The sequence below is a fragment of the Peromyscus leucopus genome, chromosome 7, assembly GCF_004664715.2.
Source record: "Peromyscus leucopus breed LL Stock chromosome 7, UCI_PerLeu_2.1, whole genome shotgun sequence".
Taxonomy (NCBI): domain Eukaryota; kingdom Metazoa; phylum Chordata; class Mammalia; order Rodentia; family Cricetidae; genus Peromyscus; species Peromyscus leucopus.
The window spans coordinates 34534456-34552013 of record NC_051069.1 but is presented as its reverse complement, the minus strand read 5'-3'; the positions used below and the strand labels follow the sequence as shown (position 1 = coordinate 34552013).

Sequence of the window (17558 nt, the reverse complement as noted above, 5' to 3'; positions counted from 1 at the left end):
TTTGGCAAGCATTAATGTAAGCCTAGGAACTGTAGCCATGTGGTTGGATTCTCCAGAAGGTAATGTATGGTAACTGCTTTTTCAAGTATGTTTGAAAACATGTCACCGAGACACTTTGGAGATTAAAGATAACCCTGAAGGTCACTGACCTCCATTTGTTAACAGTAGCATGCCAGCTAAGCCTTTTCATTTTCACAATCCTCTTCAAGCTGATGTACTACCTACTTTTCAGAAGTGGCTCTGTTCAACATTTATTGGCCTCCTGAAATTCATTTAGCCCCCCTTTGAAGATACCTTAAAATTTATAAACCTGAATGTAGCCCATATAAGACCATTAGTTATGTTCCTTATGAGCTGCCTGTTTTTCTTTATGGTTCTTAGTTGTTATTTTGCAGAGCTGCCAGCTTAAGTCATGCTGGGATCAAGAAAAATGGGCCTTGGCGGTTTGTGTTCCTGGAGTTGTATCCATGCCAGTGGATGTCCACATGCTCCAGAAGAAAATTTGACATTGCTCCTGCCATTGTTGCTGTTATAGCAGTGGTAGCTACTGCTGCTAAAGTTTCTGGGATTACCATTTAATAATTGCTTACTACAGCTAGTATATTGGAGACCCTGGCAGCAAAAGTAGCTACCACAGCTAGTTAATCTTTCATTCTATTGGGCATGATAAAGTTAATTCAATAGTTATATACATTTCAATTGGCTTTGAAAATTATAAATTTATAAACTCAAGTTCCATTTGCTTTTAGGATACCATCTTAAAAGGACTCCAATTTGCAGTAAGGCTCATTAAGGAAGGGAATGGATCAGTTGCCTTTAGCCTACTGGCTATGGGTGGCTAGGACTTCTGTTGGTCTTTTCTGTGTCGAACACACAGATTGCAAGCCCAGTGCCCCTTTAGGATCTTTGGCAGCAGTTAACTCTGCAGCTTACACACGATTGAGCCTGTATGATAATGAGTATTCAGAGACGGGTAATTCCTGGGGGACACTCACCAACCTAAGACAGAGCACCTGTGTGGCCTGGGCAGCCGTCTCCATAACAGGTCACGCAACCTAAGTCTGAAGTTTAGGGACCTGTAGGGTCCTGGCCCCCATTTTGGGTAACTGTTGCCTTGCTTGCTGACCTTGACCTTGATATCCTCCCTATGCTAATTCCCTGCCAGGTCCCAACCTCCTAAATGCTTAAGGAAAGTTCCTTTTCTGTGTATCCTACATAATGGGCATTAACAGCTTAGATTCAAGATTGTAAAACATCTATGACAAACTTTCTTCCCTCCAGGGTTCTCCCATTGTGCTGTAAGCCTGTATTTAAGACCTCCTCCCACCTGCAATAAACAGCATCTGGCATTAAATAAATAAATAAATAAATAAATAAATAATAAAATAAAAAATAAAGTTCCATCAAGTGACATGATACTGTAACATTAATCTTCAAGAGGTTAGCGCTAGAAGACTGTGAGTTTCAGGTCAGCATGGCCTGTCCTGCCACTCCCAGGACAGCCTGGACTATACAATGAGAACATAATATAGTAACATCAAAACAGTATTTAAAAATAAAATAAATTAAAAATGGATTCAAATGATACTTACCATATCAAATTAAAATTTGTCAAAGTTCTATTTTTTTTGGCAAAGAATCCAGTTAATAAATATTTTGTACTTTGTGGACCAAACTTTCCATAGTCATAGAAGCTTTTATCAGTTGATCAGCTATGCAGACAGCTTATTTTGTGGGAGTTCTCCTTTAAGGAATGGCCCATCACCAATGGTCTTGAAGCTGCTTATGCCTGTCTAGCTACCTTAAAATCTCAAAAGCTAGCTTACAATTTCAAAATCAGATCTGTTGTGGAATATCTAACTATGTAAAGATGTGTTACATTTGTTTATGCTACAGAATATTAATATAACAGTGTAAAAATGTGTTACATTTGTTTCTGCTGACTTTGTTAACAATTTAATGTGTTACTTTTGTTTATGCTGCATTTGTTTAATTATGTAAAGATATGTTGCATTTGTTTCACCTTGTCTGCCTAAGGCACCTGATTGTTCTGATAAAAAGCTGAAGGTCAATAGCTAGGCAGGAAGAGGGATAAGAGGGGCTAGTAGGCAGAGAGAATATGTAGAAGAAGAGAGAAGGAAGAGATGAGGGAGAAATAGAGGGAGATGCCCCAGGGTCAGCCAGCCAGCCGACACAGTATGGCGTTTAGAGAAAAGGGTAAAAAGCCCCAAGGCAAAATTTACATAAGAGAAACATATTAAAATAAGAGTTAAGATAAGGCCTAGCATTCATAACTACTAAGTCTCCATGTCTTGAATTGAGAGCTGGTTAGTGGCCCAAGAGAAAAAGCCTGTTACACAGGTCTGTAGCTAGCTCAAGGGTCCATAGCTTACCTAACTAGAAAAATCAAGCATTTATGTATTCTGTACACTTTCTAACATGAGGGAGGGAGAGAGATTGCCATGCAAATTATGAATGAAAAATCAGGAGTGCAGAAGAGACTGAAGTATATTTTTATCAATAAGTGATAAAATTCTCATTAAATTTTATTTGTAGGCAGATAAGGACATACATCAGTGTTATCATGTTTTAGCAATAAAAGGTCCTGAGAAGAAGGTCCAGCAGAAAGTGAGAGGGCATAGAGAGGGGGGAGAAAGGGAGGAAAAAAGGAGAGAGAGGGAGAGAGAGAGAGAGAGAGAGACAGACAGACAGACAGACAGACTTTAGACTCAGACTCTGTAGGTCCCAGGTATTCATGTGATAATTCTTATATAAAGACCAAGGTCTAATGACTACAACATTCTTTTTATGCATACATCATTGTGAAACATATTCTCCTAGAAGGAAACTGTGGTTTCAAAGCTTGACTGAGGCCAGGCGGTGGTCGCACACGCCTTTAATCCCAGCACTCAGGAGGCAGAGGCAGGTGGATCTCTGTGAGTTCGAGGCCAGCTTGGTCTCCAAAGCGAGTTCCAGGAAAGGCACAAAGCTACACAGAGAAACCCTGTCTCGAAAAACCAAAAAAAAAAAAAAAAAAAAAAAAAAAAAAAAAAAAAAAAAAAAAAAAAAAACTTGACTGGGTAAAACTGCAATGACTGGTCAGCTTTGAAATTTGTAAGCCCAGATGTTAATTATCTTGAGCTAGCATTAGCCTCACCGTCCAATAGATATTTCTTGCCCAGCTCTGTGTCAGAATTAACATGGCTTGAATAATAGACCAAAACAATGGAGTTGATTCATTTACCAGACTACAAGCTTCCACCACCCTAAAAGCTAAGAATATCATCAGATAACTTCTTGGGCCTATAGCTCCTCCATCTTGATATAATTGCCTTTCTGATGTACCCACCAACTGTTTCACCTTGATGTATGACTTCATTGGTTCTATAAAACTATAAAACTTCAAGAAACTCTTTTCACACTGAAAAATGGGATTTGAGGTAACCTAAATCTGTTTTTTGCCAGACCATGTTCAATCAAAATGGCTCAAGAATGAACTTTTTTTTCCATTTTAGGTAAGAGCTGTGTTCTATTGCATCAACATTGTCTTTATCACATATTACTTTGAAATACTATATTTCAGTAGGCACTGCATCATACAGAACCATAGTGATCTCACATGCAATTTGGAAAAGTTCAATTTATAAAATGAAATCATTTTACTATCTTAGCATCTTCATCTCTTACCTAACAGTTGGATATCACAAGGATAAGACAACTCTAAAACATAAGTTTTTGTCTTATTAAGACATATTGGTAAGATATTTTCTTTGAGTTTTATAGTAATCATAAAATGCAAATCTATTGCAACTGTCAAAAAAAATGGAAAAGATTCAAATGGAATCATCCCTGAAAAGTAAAATATTACCAGAACATATCAATCCTCAAAAGAATATAGCAAGTTGAGAAAAAAAAAACTATCATAAGACTACATAATAAAGTAGTAAAATATTGTAAAGCTCTTCAACCATCAATGGTTGTGTAGGAAAAAAAAAACAACTAATTCTTTTATAAAAGACTTAGGGTGATTCAGTGAAGCAAAACAAGATGTGAACATATTCTGTCTATGTGAGACCCACTTTAATTTTAAGGAAACAGAATGAAAGTGAGGAGATAGAAAAAGAAATCCTGTGTAAACCTAATATGAATGAGAGTACGAATAACAAAGATGATATCTTTCAAAATGGATGTTAGGTCAGAAGATGTGAGTTGAAACAAAGAAAACATTGCATAGTGAAAATCTGGCAATTCATTAGGGTTTTACATTTTAAAATAGAAACTAATTTGAAAGGAAGATGGTGGTAGGTTGGGGGCATTTGTTCAGTGGCAGCTGTGGCAAGTAAAGGGAATGCATATTACCAAGATACATTCTATACATGTATAAATGTTTCAAAACATTTTATTTTAATGTTTAGAATTTCAGACATAAGTACTTTATTTAAATTATTTCCACCCATCTCCTTTCCTTTTTTTTTTATCTCTCAAGTTCATGACCTCTTACATACATACACAGGCATATACATACACACATATTTTAGTGAATTCAATTATGGTACTCTTATGTTAAGGTATTTGGGGATGGCCATGTAGGATAGACTATCAACTGCAATCTCTGTCCTTCTGTCTCTGTCTCTATCTCTCTCTGTTTCTCTCTGTCTCTGTTTCTCTGTCTTACTTTTTACTTGATCACTCTCATTTACCTCATGTAAGGCTATTTTAAATTTTATTTTATATATTTAAGTTCTATATGAATGGTTTTCATCAAGAAATCAAATATCAAATGCTATGGAGAATGCTTATCCAACAATTGTGTAGTAGAAAAGTAGTGTGGAATTTCCTCCCAAATACAACTACTCTGTGATCCCCAATACCATACTTTCATTGGCTTCTCTTTTAGGACACCTCTTCTACCCAGTCTTTGGGACCTCCATCAGAATAATTAAGATGAGTTGGACAGAGCTTATCATAGACACTTTCAAGCATAAACAAGAAAATTGATTCATGTGAAGGAGGATGCATAGAACAGAAGATTTTCTGGTTAATAAAATAAACCAGGCTCAGAAAAATAAACACAGGTATTCTGTTCTGTAGTACCAAAAAACACAAGAGGAAGAGGTCTAATGTGACCTAAAAGATGGGAAAAGAAAATGCAATAGGGATAAATGTTAGCAAATTACAGTGATCTCTTATTGTTTTGTAGGCTAAATAGAAAGGTCCCCAGAAATCCATAAAGATGCCTCCACAATAGACTGCTGGCAATGGTTGAGAGAAATCCCAAACTGACCTACTCTGGTGATAGGATGGCCAAACACCCTAACTGTCTTGCTAGAAATCTCAACCAATGACTGATGGAAGCAGATGCAGAGATCCACAGCCAGGCCCCAGGTGGAGCTCCAGGAGTCCAATTGGCAAAACAGAGGAGGGTTTGTATGAGCGAGAATTGTTGAGACCAAGGTTGGACAAAGCACAGGGACAAATAGCCAAACTAGTGTAAACACATGAACTATGAACCAATAGATGAGGAGCCCCCAACTGGTTCAGGCCCTCTGGATATGTGAGACAGCTGATTAGATTGAACTGTTTGGGAGGCACCCAGGCAGTGGGACCGGGACCTGTCCTTAGTGCATGAGCTGGCTATTTGGAACCTGGGGCCTATGGAGGGACACTTTGCGCAGCCTGGGAGGAGGGGACTGGACCTGCCTGGACTGAATCTACCAGGTTGAGCTGAATCCCTAGAGGAGTCTTTGCCCTGGAGGAGATGGGAATGGGGGGTGGTGAGGGGAGGGTGGAGGGGGCAGGAGTAGGGAGGACAGTGTTATCCTTGGCTGATATGTAATATTAAGTATTTAAATATATATATAAAAGAGACGCTAAGACTATTTGGAACCACTACAGTACAGTTCCAGGAAATATACTGATGATGTGTTCATCAATTGCTGTCTCCTCTCTCTACATCCTTTCTCCCATTTCCTTAATTTAGGATGAACTTGAATGGTTCTCTTGGAGAAAAAAATAAATAAATAAAATGAAATGTAAGTTATTATGAATAAATGTATAACTATGTAGTATGAAAACCTTTGAAACAGATTTATCCTCACTAAAAAAGTTATTTATAAGTAGTACATGTTAATGAGTCCATTTACTCTTGCTCTTGTTCACATATTTGGAGATGTACATGGACTATCATTTGCTATTTTTTATTATAATGTGTGTATGAATGTTTAAAAAATAGGTAATTCAAGTTGACTTGTGTGCGAGGAATTCAATTTTCAGTTAAATATCTAATATTAAAGGAAACCCCAGACATGGATAAGCTAATTGTACATTTTAACATGATTTCAGTTTTCAAAATGTCATCGAACAATAAATATCAACAAAAATATCATAGTTGTTGTGAAAGAGAAGCATTGTCTTGATTCTAAAGTCCTACAGAGTAATTTTAAGAAGAAGTTGTAGATCAACACACTTTGTACATGTAGATTTTTTTTTGAAATTTTAGCAAAACTTAGAAATGTAATAATCAGGAATATTACTTGAAATTTAAAAGAATAGCATCATTTTTGCTGGATCTTTTTTATTTTATTTTTTGCTTTTTCTTTTTTTAATTTTATTTTATAATTTAATTTAATTTTACATATCAGCCATGGATTCCCTTGTTCTCCCCCCTCCCGCACCTCCCTACTTTTATCCTAGCCCACCCAACCCCCATTCCCATCTCCTCCAGGGCAAAGACTCCCCTGAGGATTGAGTTCAAACTGGTAGATTCAGTCCAGGCAGGTCCAATCCCCTCCTCCCAGGCTGAGCCACGTGAACCTGTATAAGCCTCAGGTTCCAAACAGCCACCTAAGACCCTCATCCAGTTGGGGGCTCCTCATCTATTGGTTCATAGTTCATGTGTTTACACTAGTTTGGCTATTTGTCCCTGTGATTTTTCCAATCTTGGTCTCAACAATTCTCACTCATACAATCCCTCCTCTTTCTCGCCAACTGGACTCCTGGAGCTCCACCTGGGGCCTGGTCGTGGATCTTTGCTTCTGCTTCCCTTAGTCATTGATTGAGATTTCTAGCACAATTAGGGTGTTTGGCCATCCTATCACCAGAGTAGGTCAGTTCGGGGTTTCTCTCACCCATTGCCAGTAGTCTATTATGGAGGTATCTTTGTGGATTTCTGGGGACCTCTCTAGCACTTTGCTTCTTCCTATTCTCATGTGGTCTTCATTTATCATGGTCTCGTATTCCTTGTTCTCCCTCTCTGTTCTTGATCCAGCTGGGATCTCCCGCTCCCCTAAGCTCTCTTTCCCTCGAACCTTGCTCTTCATTACCTCCACTCACCTCCAGGTTGTTCATGTAGATCTAAGAATAGCATCTTGATTAGTGCTCTATGAAACTCCCAAAGGATAGCTAAGTGATTGATTTAAATTAAATGAATAAAAATTCAGGTTATTCATAGAATGATTGTGACAAGGGTACAAATCATTCAGACATCAGATTAATATCTCATTATTTTTACATTCTAACCATGTTAGTCAATATCTATAACCATGTACACATTTGAATATGCTTTATGTCTGCTCCTAATCTACAAAATCTGGATAGAAGTTACAAATCTATTGGGATTAAATATGGTTCCAGGGTTCTAATTGATCCTTCTTTGACAAGTTCATGTATTTATAAAATGTTCTTGTGATTTTCACCCTCACCACCCACTCTTATTCCACTTCCAGTTTCCCTGAAACCTTCTTGTTTCCAACAGGTCGCTATCCTGTTTTCATGCTATTTCTCCCCTAGACTTGAATTTTGTTTGAGACTCACTAAGTATGTTTACCTACAGTTGTTCTTATGAGCATGAGAAGCAGTTGTTTACTAGAACATGGAAAACTTACCAGTGGCTACACCACTGGAAGAAATGGCTCCTCTAGCAGCCAATAACTTCCAATAATTCTTCAGGAAGTGGTGGGTTCTCATGGACTGGTCTGGCCCCATTTGTGCCTTCTCTCCCACCCTAAGGGAGGGTTTTCACAGTCCCTTCAGACCTAGGATGCATAGGGTCCTAGGGTAGATGGGCATCTGGGGAGCAGCCTACCCTCCATATCTCTCCCAGGGAAATGGGGTGGGAGACCTTCACTTGACACTCTCTCTGCTGATCTCATACTGTGGTACTGCAGTGCGTGCATGAAAAGGTGGAGAGAGCAGGTGCTTCCTTTTTTTCTCCTACTCTCCTTTCCCTCTGAACCAGGGTCCACCAGTATTCTCTTCACTGGCCAGGCTCACACTTTTTCTTGTGGATGCCTTAGGTTTACCAGATGTTCCATCATGTGGAGGTAATCATAGTTACTGTAAGTTCATGAATGCAATGGTTATATCATATTCCAGTGACAACACTTCACATCACACCTCCTGTCCTTTGGTCTTATTGTTTTCTTGATTCTCTTCCATGATTATTTTCTGAGACATGGGGGTAATACAGATGCCCCATTTAGAGATGAATACTCAACTCTTAACCTATTCTCAGTGCTTTGACCAGCTTTATGGGTCTCTGCATTAACTTTGCTACTCTCTACTAAGCAAAACTTCTCTGCTGAAGGCTAAGATAATCTAATTTATGGGTAGAAGCATGCATTTAAAAATATCATTTAACATCATATTCATTAGCAAAACAAAATTAGCAGGTTCTTTGCCAAAGCTTATGGCCATCCTTTCTATGGTCTTCTAAGCAGGGTTACAAATACAGTACCATCCAGAATTCCCTCCTGTGGAGTGAACCTCAAATGTATAATGATTGGGTACTCCTAGAACAGTCATGCTGCTATTGAGCTAATGAGAACATCATGCCTGGCAGGAAGATATTACAGCTTCTAGGGTTCACATTTGGGTGAGTGTTGGAAACTTTTCTCTCCCAGCATTCTGTATGACATTTTATGCATTCACAAAACTAGCCAAAAGGGTAGATGCTTCCAGCTCAGTTCTAGTTTGATTTCTCTATGTCCTATCATTAAAGTGCATGATGTGCTGGGATGTCTTTCTGTATGCTGTGAATGTGTTGCTCTGATTGATTGATAAATACAATGCTGATTGGCCAGTAGCCAGGCAAGAAGTATAGCATAGGCAGAATAAACAGAGAGGAGAATTCTGGGTAGTGGAAAGTTGAGTCAGGAGAAGCAAGATATAAAGTTTCCCATAAGCCACAAACCACGTGGCAAGGTATAGACATAGAAATGGGTTAATTTAAGATGTAAGATCTAGCTAGCAAGATGCCTGAGACATTAGGCCATACAGTTTTAATTAATATAAGTTTCTGTGTGTTTACTTGGGTCTGAGCAGCTGTGGGCCCCAGTGGAACTGGAGAAAACCCCAGCTACAATGGTGCTTTCAGCAATAAGACGTAGTCTTAGTTGACCAGCAAGACCAACAGCAGTACCCTTTATTTTATATTTAACCAGGAGTTATAAGGAGGTATTGCGCAATTGGCAACACTATATACTTTTCTGGGAGTTGTGCTATCTACTCCTGCATGATGTCTTACCTAAATTTATATTGGTGTGGTAGAAAATCATGAGCAAAGGCCACCTGAGAAAGAAATGGTTATTTAAGTTTGCATCTCTATAGCACAGTTCATTATCAAAGGGAGCCAGGGCAAGAGCTCAAGGCAGAAACCTAGCCACAGGAACTGAAGCAGAGGCCATGGAGGAATATTGCTTACTGGCTTGTTTCCCATGGCTTGCTCATCCTATTTTTATTTATTCCCTAGCGAATACAAATCAGTGAGTGCAAATAAAATTACATTAAAACCTTAGAAATTCTCTCAAAAATTCCATCTGCTCCTAGCCAGTTTTTCTGTGTCCATAATTGGTTATGAATGATTGGTATTAAATGTTTGTCTCAATATTAGGAGTTGCTAGTCTCTTCCAATTAATTAATGTTACTTTCAAAAATTGCCTTTTTTGCCGGGCAGTGGTGGTACACACCTTTAATCCCAGCACTTGGGAGGCAGAGTCAGGGAGATCTCTGTCAGTTCAAGGCCAGCCTGTGCTACCAAGTGAGTTCTAGGAAAGGCACAAAGCTACACAGAGAAACTCTGTCTTGAAAAACCAAAAAAATGCCTTTCCCCCCCTTATCATTCTCATTGCAAGGGTGATGGGGCTTTTATAACCAGCTGGTAAGAAAGTTGATGTTCACAGGGCAGATCTTGGCAGAGGATTGCCTTATGCTAACCTTGAGCACACATGAAAATCATGTTTACTTATAGACAACTGAGACACCTCTCAAAGCCTGTGGATTCAGTGTGTCTTCAGTGGGATTTCCAAGTTTCCATTTCTAAATGGTTCATAGCTGCTGCCCCTAATGCTGCTATTTCTGTGAGGATCTCCTTTATGGATGCCCTCTCCTGATACCCTGAGAAATATCACAGACAATGGGAACAGACAGTATTTGAGTACTGACATTACTCCTACATCTTCCAGTGGATTGCATCCTACAGTTGGTTTGAAAATATTTTTCTCAGAGTATTTTACCTCCTACTGCTAAACTCACAGGATACTCACTTCAGTTTAAGCTGGTTTTATTATAAACTCCACCAAAACCAACCCTAGGATAGGGAATGTAAAAGAAGGACTGTGAGGATATTTTGTGTATGATCTAACAAAAAAAGCTTGCCTGAATATCAGAGGGTAAAGCCAGCCACTGGATAGCCACAGAGTTCAGGCAATGGTAGCATACACCTTTAATCCCAGCACTTGGGATCTCATGCCTTTGCTCCCAGTAATTTGGAGGCACACAGGCCTTTAATCCTAGCACTAGGGAGGTTGAGAAAGAAAGTGATATGGCTGGGCAGAGAAAGGAGCATAAGGCAGAGGAGGAAGGAACTCAGTCTTTTTCAGCTGAGGAGTTGGCGAGGTGAGAGGTGGCTGTGGCTTGTTCATTTATCTCTCTGATCTTTCAGCATTTACCCCAATATTTGGCTCTGGTTTTTATTAAGACCAACTAGGATTCATGCTGCAAAGAACCTTAACAAATGTTTATGAAAATGGAGCAGGTTTGACATTCCTTCACATGTTGTTCACAATCATGAGCAATAAAACAAAACAAAAAAAAACTTGGTTTAATAGTCCAGAATCACAGTTCCAAAAGGTAGAAACAGTTACTATGGGTGATACCAATTCTATCTCTAAATATATACTAAGTGGAAAGAAGTCCACATAATAAATCTGGGTATAGGTTTATATGTGTATTTATTAGGGCATTATTCATAAGTCACTAAAACGCTTGTTTTTATACTTTTATTAAAGTATTTTTTATGTATTTTATTTTCTTCATCATTTTGCCTCCCAACTCCTTCCAGATCTCCTAAACTCTTTATCCACTCAACTTTATGTTCCTTCTCAAAACAAAACAAAAACCAATAAAATAGTAAATGCCGAAACAAGACAAAATGAAACAAAAATCTCACAAGAAAGCATGGGGTTCATTTTGTATAAACTTAACTCTGCTATATGTTAACTACTGAATGGATAGACAAAATGTGCTATATCCCTTCTTCAGAACATTATTTAGCCATAAAAAGGAATGAAGCAGAGGTTCATTCTAAAATTTGGATAAATTTTGCAAACATATACACTAAGTGAAAGAAGACAATCAGAAAGGACAATATAGTATGCGATTTAACTTTATTAATTGCCCCAAAGAGAGAAATCCACAGAAATACATTAGGATTTCCATGTAAGATGGAGACATAAAAACCATGAGTAGATGATCTTAGTTAAATAAAGGAGAAGGTCTTGTGTCGCTTTTCTAAGCTGCTACCCAGATTCCTCCAAAGACTGACAAATCATCACTGTACGTGCCAATGGACTTCTCCCATGAGTGAACTTGAGGTGCCTCATGGGTCCCTTACTGCCACCACTGATATTGCTTCCAGGGCACAACTTGATGTGAACCTGAGACAGCAATGCAGTGAAAATAGCTGTTGCTGGATGCAAGCTGCACATAGGAAAGATCCATAGGAATTCAGAACATACTCTGCCAGTACACCATTACTAGCTGTGCAGTACTATCACACATCATCAGTTGCTGAGCCACAGAAAGCCCTGCTAATGTAATGTTCATTCCCTATTCACTGGGGAAAGACAAGTTGTAACTTGCTTGGAAGCAGGGAAATACTGACAAGAGAATTCTGGTTCAAAGTAGTCTTCTCTCACAGAAATCCTTCTCCTCATAAGGACTCAAGTGACCTAAAAGAGCAGTCCTCTCTCCTCTTGTGAACGCTGATACCAATGACAGTCCATGGGTGGAGCATACTTACTATTCTAGCATGAAGTATAGTATACTGACATAATGTTTTCTATCTCATGTTATTACTAAATTTTGTCACTTTCAAATTACACTTAGATTTTTTTTCTGTATTTGTCAATAAAGTTCCTAATAATTTTGTACTCTAATTAGGAAGCAGCTGTTTTAACTTTTATCTCAGAAGCAATGACTTTTGTTGATATCCTTCTACACCAAAATATTGTTTTCTATGTTTCTGCACCTACAATAATCACTTTACTACCTCTCATAACCTCAAACCATGTACTTTCTCCCTCATTCATAATACATGCTCTGCTCTCCCTTTCCTTATTATTCCTGATTTCACAACCTCATACCACCATTCATTTCATAGATAGAAATCATCCCTGATGACATTTGCCTTCAATCGATGTCTAAAGCCTCTGTACCTGAGTCTTACCAGAGACATAAGTGATGTGTGCAAGTGCCTCCTATTTCAATCCCACTCCATGACTGTAAGAAACACGTAACAGGATATGCAGCCATTTCCCCTTCTTCATTAAATAGCAGCAAAACCCAATTCCTAGTGAAGAAGAATGGATTTTCTGTAAGAAGAATCCCATAAAACATAACAAAATAAACAAAGTGGAAAATTCAAACGGAACACACATCCATCCCATTATATGAACACAACACAACAGCAACAAACCAAAACCATTGTTGGGTAGCAGTAAAGCACATTCAAAAAACAACAACAATAAATAAAAACTAAAAATCCTTTCTAGTCAAGAGAATAGAGTATCTGTCTTGATTGGCATATTGGTTAAGGTTCTCTAGAGTCAAAGAACTTATGTAATGAATCTCTCTCTCTCCATTTCTCCCTTTCTCCCTCTCTTTCTTTCGGTCTCTACACACACACACACACACACACACACACACACACACACACATATGTATGCATATATGTATGCATATATACAGAAATTTATTGGAATGACTTACAGGCTACAGTCCAACAATGGCTAGTTATCAATAGAAAGTCCAAGAATCTAGTAGCTGCTCAGTCCCATGAGGCTGCGTGTCCCAGCTTGTATTCTGTATATGCTGGAATCCTGAAGAAGCAGGCTCCAATGCCAGTGAAGAAATGGAATTGCTAACAGGGGAAGGGCAAGCAAGTGAAGAACAAAACTTTCCATATTTGATTGTTCTTATATAGGCTTCCAGCCAATTATAGATGTGCCTTCCAGACTCAAGGTCTGGATTAATCGCATGTGTCTTCCAGCCTCCAATTCTGTATTAAAAGTCTTTGTCTTCCTGACACAAGGTATGGATTGAAGACGTGTTGTTTCTTGACTCAAGATCTGATCACAAGTGTACCCTTAGTGTCTGGATTATGGTTCATCCCACATATAGTCTAACAGACAACCAAGAATAGCCATCACAGTTGCAGACCTTAGAGTTGGGCCAGGTGAGTCACCTGGACAGGAGACCAACACTAGGAAAGAGATCTACCTTAAGCTATGCTAAAGAATAGGTAGAATAATTAGTCCTTTAATGAGACAGTAGGCTAATCTTTCCCAGATTCTCACTCCTAGTGTAGTAGCATATTGGGTCATAGTCACACAGATTCCCAAATCTGTCAACTTTTCTAAATTATTTTAAAAATATTATATTCTTTCTGTCTCTTTTCAAAGCACACATTATCTAAAGCTTTGGTTTTCTCAACATTTTGAGCTTTTTCATTAGGCTTTCTTTGGAGTACCCCCCTGCCATGTGGCTGCTAGTCTGTTATGTGTCTGAACTTCATGCTGGCTTAAACAGTATGGCTTCTCCATTCTTCTCCCCCAGGCAGCTGCTGAGACTTACAGTTTGCCATATTTTTTCCCTTTTAAATCCTAATAAAAATGTCTCCAAATTTTTCTTTGAGTCTATTCTTAAATTAGTTTATGAGAATAAGAACCCTAAGTGTGAGTCTCAACTTCCCCTGCACCATCATGATACACTTACAACACTGCCAATAAGAGAAAATAAAGACATTCAGCAGCCAGGTCAGAAGGAATTCAAGAGTCTTACTTTACAAAAGGATCAGTGACCATATAGAGGACTCAACCAAGAAGATGTGTGAAGTAAGGAAATCTGTTTAAGACATAGAGAAGAAACTGAAAAGCATGGAGGAAAAGCTCAGCAAAGAAACCAAGACACTGAAAGATCCTAAGAGAGACTCTGAAAATGAAATAATCATTCAAGTAGAAATCACAGCAATAAGCACTGTCAGCAGATGGGTAAGATTCTGAAGGCATTTCAAAATCTTTGGAAAGAAATACCAGTTCCTAATTTCACCCAACCTTTTCTTTTTGCCAGATGTACTGGCAAAAAAAAAAATACATCCTCTTGCTCAAAAAGAGATATCAGCTCATTTTTCTAAACAAAGAGGGATATGAGAAAGAAAAGAAAATAAAGAAACAAATGCTGTGTGAATTAGTATTACATTCAGGATGAAATAAGAGCCAAATTCAAAAGGGTACTGTTATCCCATATTTTGTTTTACTAAAAAAAAGTATTTTAAGAATGCAGTAGATTTAAATGTTAAAAAGCACTAGACTCAAATCATGACTAATAGTTTACTCTGGACTTAATATTTAATAAGCTTTTTTAGGCCAAGGACTAATAATCTCATTAAACTCCAGAATTTGGCTCATCAAATACACACACACACGTGTGTGGAAAAATATATATGTGGAAAAAATACATCATCAAACTATGATGGTATATTCTTACAATATGCATATGACTAATGTTACAAAATAATGTTTTGAGAGTTGTATTTAATCAATGGAGAAAGTACTGAATATGCAATCGTCATTTTAAAGAGATATCATTGAACACCATTTTCCAACAGCATGTTGGCAAAGAAAAATATAAATTACCCCACTATAATGAAGAAATAAGATCATGAAGCAGGCACTATACCTCGAAAATCATGCATTTGTGACTGTAAGACAGTATGTTTGTCATCAAAACTTTTTTCTATTCAGAGTTTTTCTCAGGGCAACTTTAACATCTTTGTTCCTCAAGCTGTAGATTAAAGGGTTCATCATGGGGACCACAATATTATAGAAAACAGAAGATACTTTTCCCTCATTCAAAGATCCAATTGAGGAGGGTTTTAGGTACATAAATGCACATGATCCATAGAACATGGAAACGGCAATTATGTGGGAACTGCAGGTGCTAAAGGCTTTGGACTTTCCAGCAGTGGACCTTATTTGGAGGATACTAGAAAGGATGAAGCCATAAGATATAAAGACGACAATACTGGGTAGAGTAATATCCTTCCCCCCTACAATGAAAATCTCGATCTCATTGACATAGGTGCTGGTGCAGGAGAGTTTCATCAAAGGCAGGAGATCACAGAAGTAGTGGTTGATTGCGTTCCCATCACAGAAAGTCAGTCTCAGGATGCATCCGGTGTGGATCATGGCATCAAAAAACCCCATCAAATATGAACCAATCATAAGAAAGAAGCAGACCTTAGGGGACATGGCAACATTATACATGAGTGGGTTGCAGATAGCCACATAGCGATCATAGGCCATTGCTGTCAAGACATAACATTCAGAGATGACAAAAAAACAAAAGAAGTAGAGCTGGGTCATACATCCTGCAAAACCAATAACATTCTTCTTTACTAAGAAGTTCATCAGCATTTTGAGTGTAACAACAGAAGAATAGCAGAGGTCTATGAAAGACAAGTTAAAGAGGAAAAAGTACATAGGACTATGAAGGTGAGAGTTCAGTACAATTAGAATGATCAAAGTCAAATTTCCCAAGGCAGTGATCATATACATTACTAGAAAAACTAAGAACAGGGGTATTTGGAGGTCAGGGTTGTCCGTTAAACCCAAGAGAATGAATTCTGTTACCGAAGAACCATTTGTCAGAACCATTCTTCACTAAGAGAATCTGTGGAGATAGAAAAGAAGAGTGAAAGTAAAGTGCCACAGAGAATTTACAAGTGTTTGTTCTATCACACATGAGACACATACACTGGGAATGCCTGGAAATCACCCACATGTTTGCTACAGTCTACATGAGGCAAAGTGAAGAGATGCTAATCAAAGTGTAAAATGATTCAGTATAAAATACGATTAATTTCTGGATACCTAGTGTTCAGCATGTTAGGAATACTTAGCAATGCTTTGTCGTATACTTGAGTCTGAACTGATTATATCTTACAATTGTCTTCTCACTTTATCTATGTTATGTTCATATCAAACACATAAAAAAGCAAGTCTATATGGAGGGAGGCCTTAGCTTCAATTTTGGCATCTTACAATGAATAAATTGTTCAAAACAAGTTGTAAATCTTATATGATTTGTTTCATATTTCAGGATTATGTCTCAAGAAAGACCTCACATGAAAGTTTGACATTAACATGAATTTCAAAAGATGCATGCAAATAACATATAGACTGAGCTAATTGTGAATATATCTATGCATGTGTACATATACATATGTGCACCGATACCAATATATATGTATATATATATATACGTATATATTATATATATATTTAATTTAAAAAAAGAGGCCATGAACTTGAAAGAGCGCATAGTGGGTTATATGAGATAGTTTGAAGAGATGAAAAGTTTGTATCACAATCTCAAAAAGATGCAAAATATTAAATATTAATTTACCATGCTTTGGAGAGAAAATAGTGCTGTCTCTTTATTACCTGCCCTTGTTATCTCAAAGGACTGTATCAAGATACAAGACTCAGTGTTTCTTGGATTCCAAGAATATGAGGACAAAAATTAATTTCTCATATTTCTTGAAAATCTTTCTGAAATGCTTCTCATAAAGTTTAATGTAAATCTTTCAGCCTCTGAAGCCCTAGATAAAAAGTAAGCCACTTTTCTTGTGTTCATTCTGGCCATTGGATGATACACAGGAAGATTTTACTTATTTTATGTACTTTACTATACTTGCCTGAGAACCCAAAGTAAAATCTTCCTCAATCTCATCCCAGAGCACAGATGCCAGTTGTAAAAATGAAATGAGGTGGTTTCTTTTGCATGCTAGGCCATGATATATCTTCATGTCCTAAGGGAGTAAGGTATGACCTTCTCTTAGGGATTGGAACATCCTCTGTACTTATGCCATTATGAACTCCCATCTCCCACTGACCTTCATCTCATAAGGGAAATCTTTTGTATTGGTTACTTTTTGTTTTGTTTGTGAATCTTTAGGAGTAATATTCCACAGAGTCCCATTAAAACTTTCTTATACATTT

General features: G+C 37.8%; 1 protein-coding gene across 1 annotated transcript; it reads right to left on the bottom strand.

Moving 5' to 3' along the window:
• Positions 1-15278: 15278 nt before the first annotated feature.
• LOC114688075 (olfactory receptor 145-like) lies at positions 15279-16211 on the bottom strand. The gene has a single exon (XM_028862682.1). The coding sequence runs from the start codon at positions 16209-16211 to the stop codon at positions 15279-15281; it is 933 nt and encodes a 310-aa protein (XP_028718515.1).
• Between the last annotated feature and the right edge of the window lie 1347 nt (positions 16212-17558).

What these genes read in the sequence shown, in the direction of transcription:
- LOC114688075 (XM_028862682.1), bottom strand. Translation starts at nt 16,211, where the DNA reads ATGGTTCTGACAAATGGTTCTTCGGTAACAGAATTCATTCTCTTGGGT.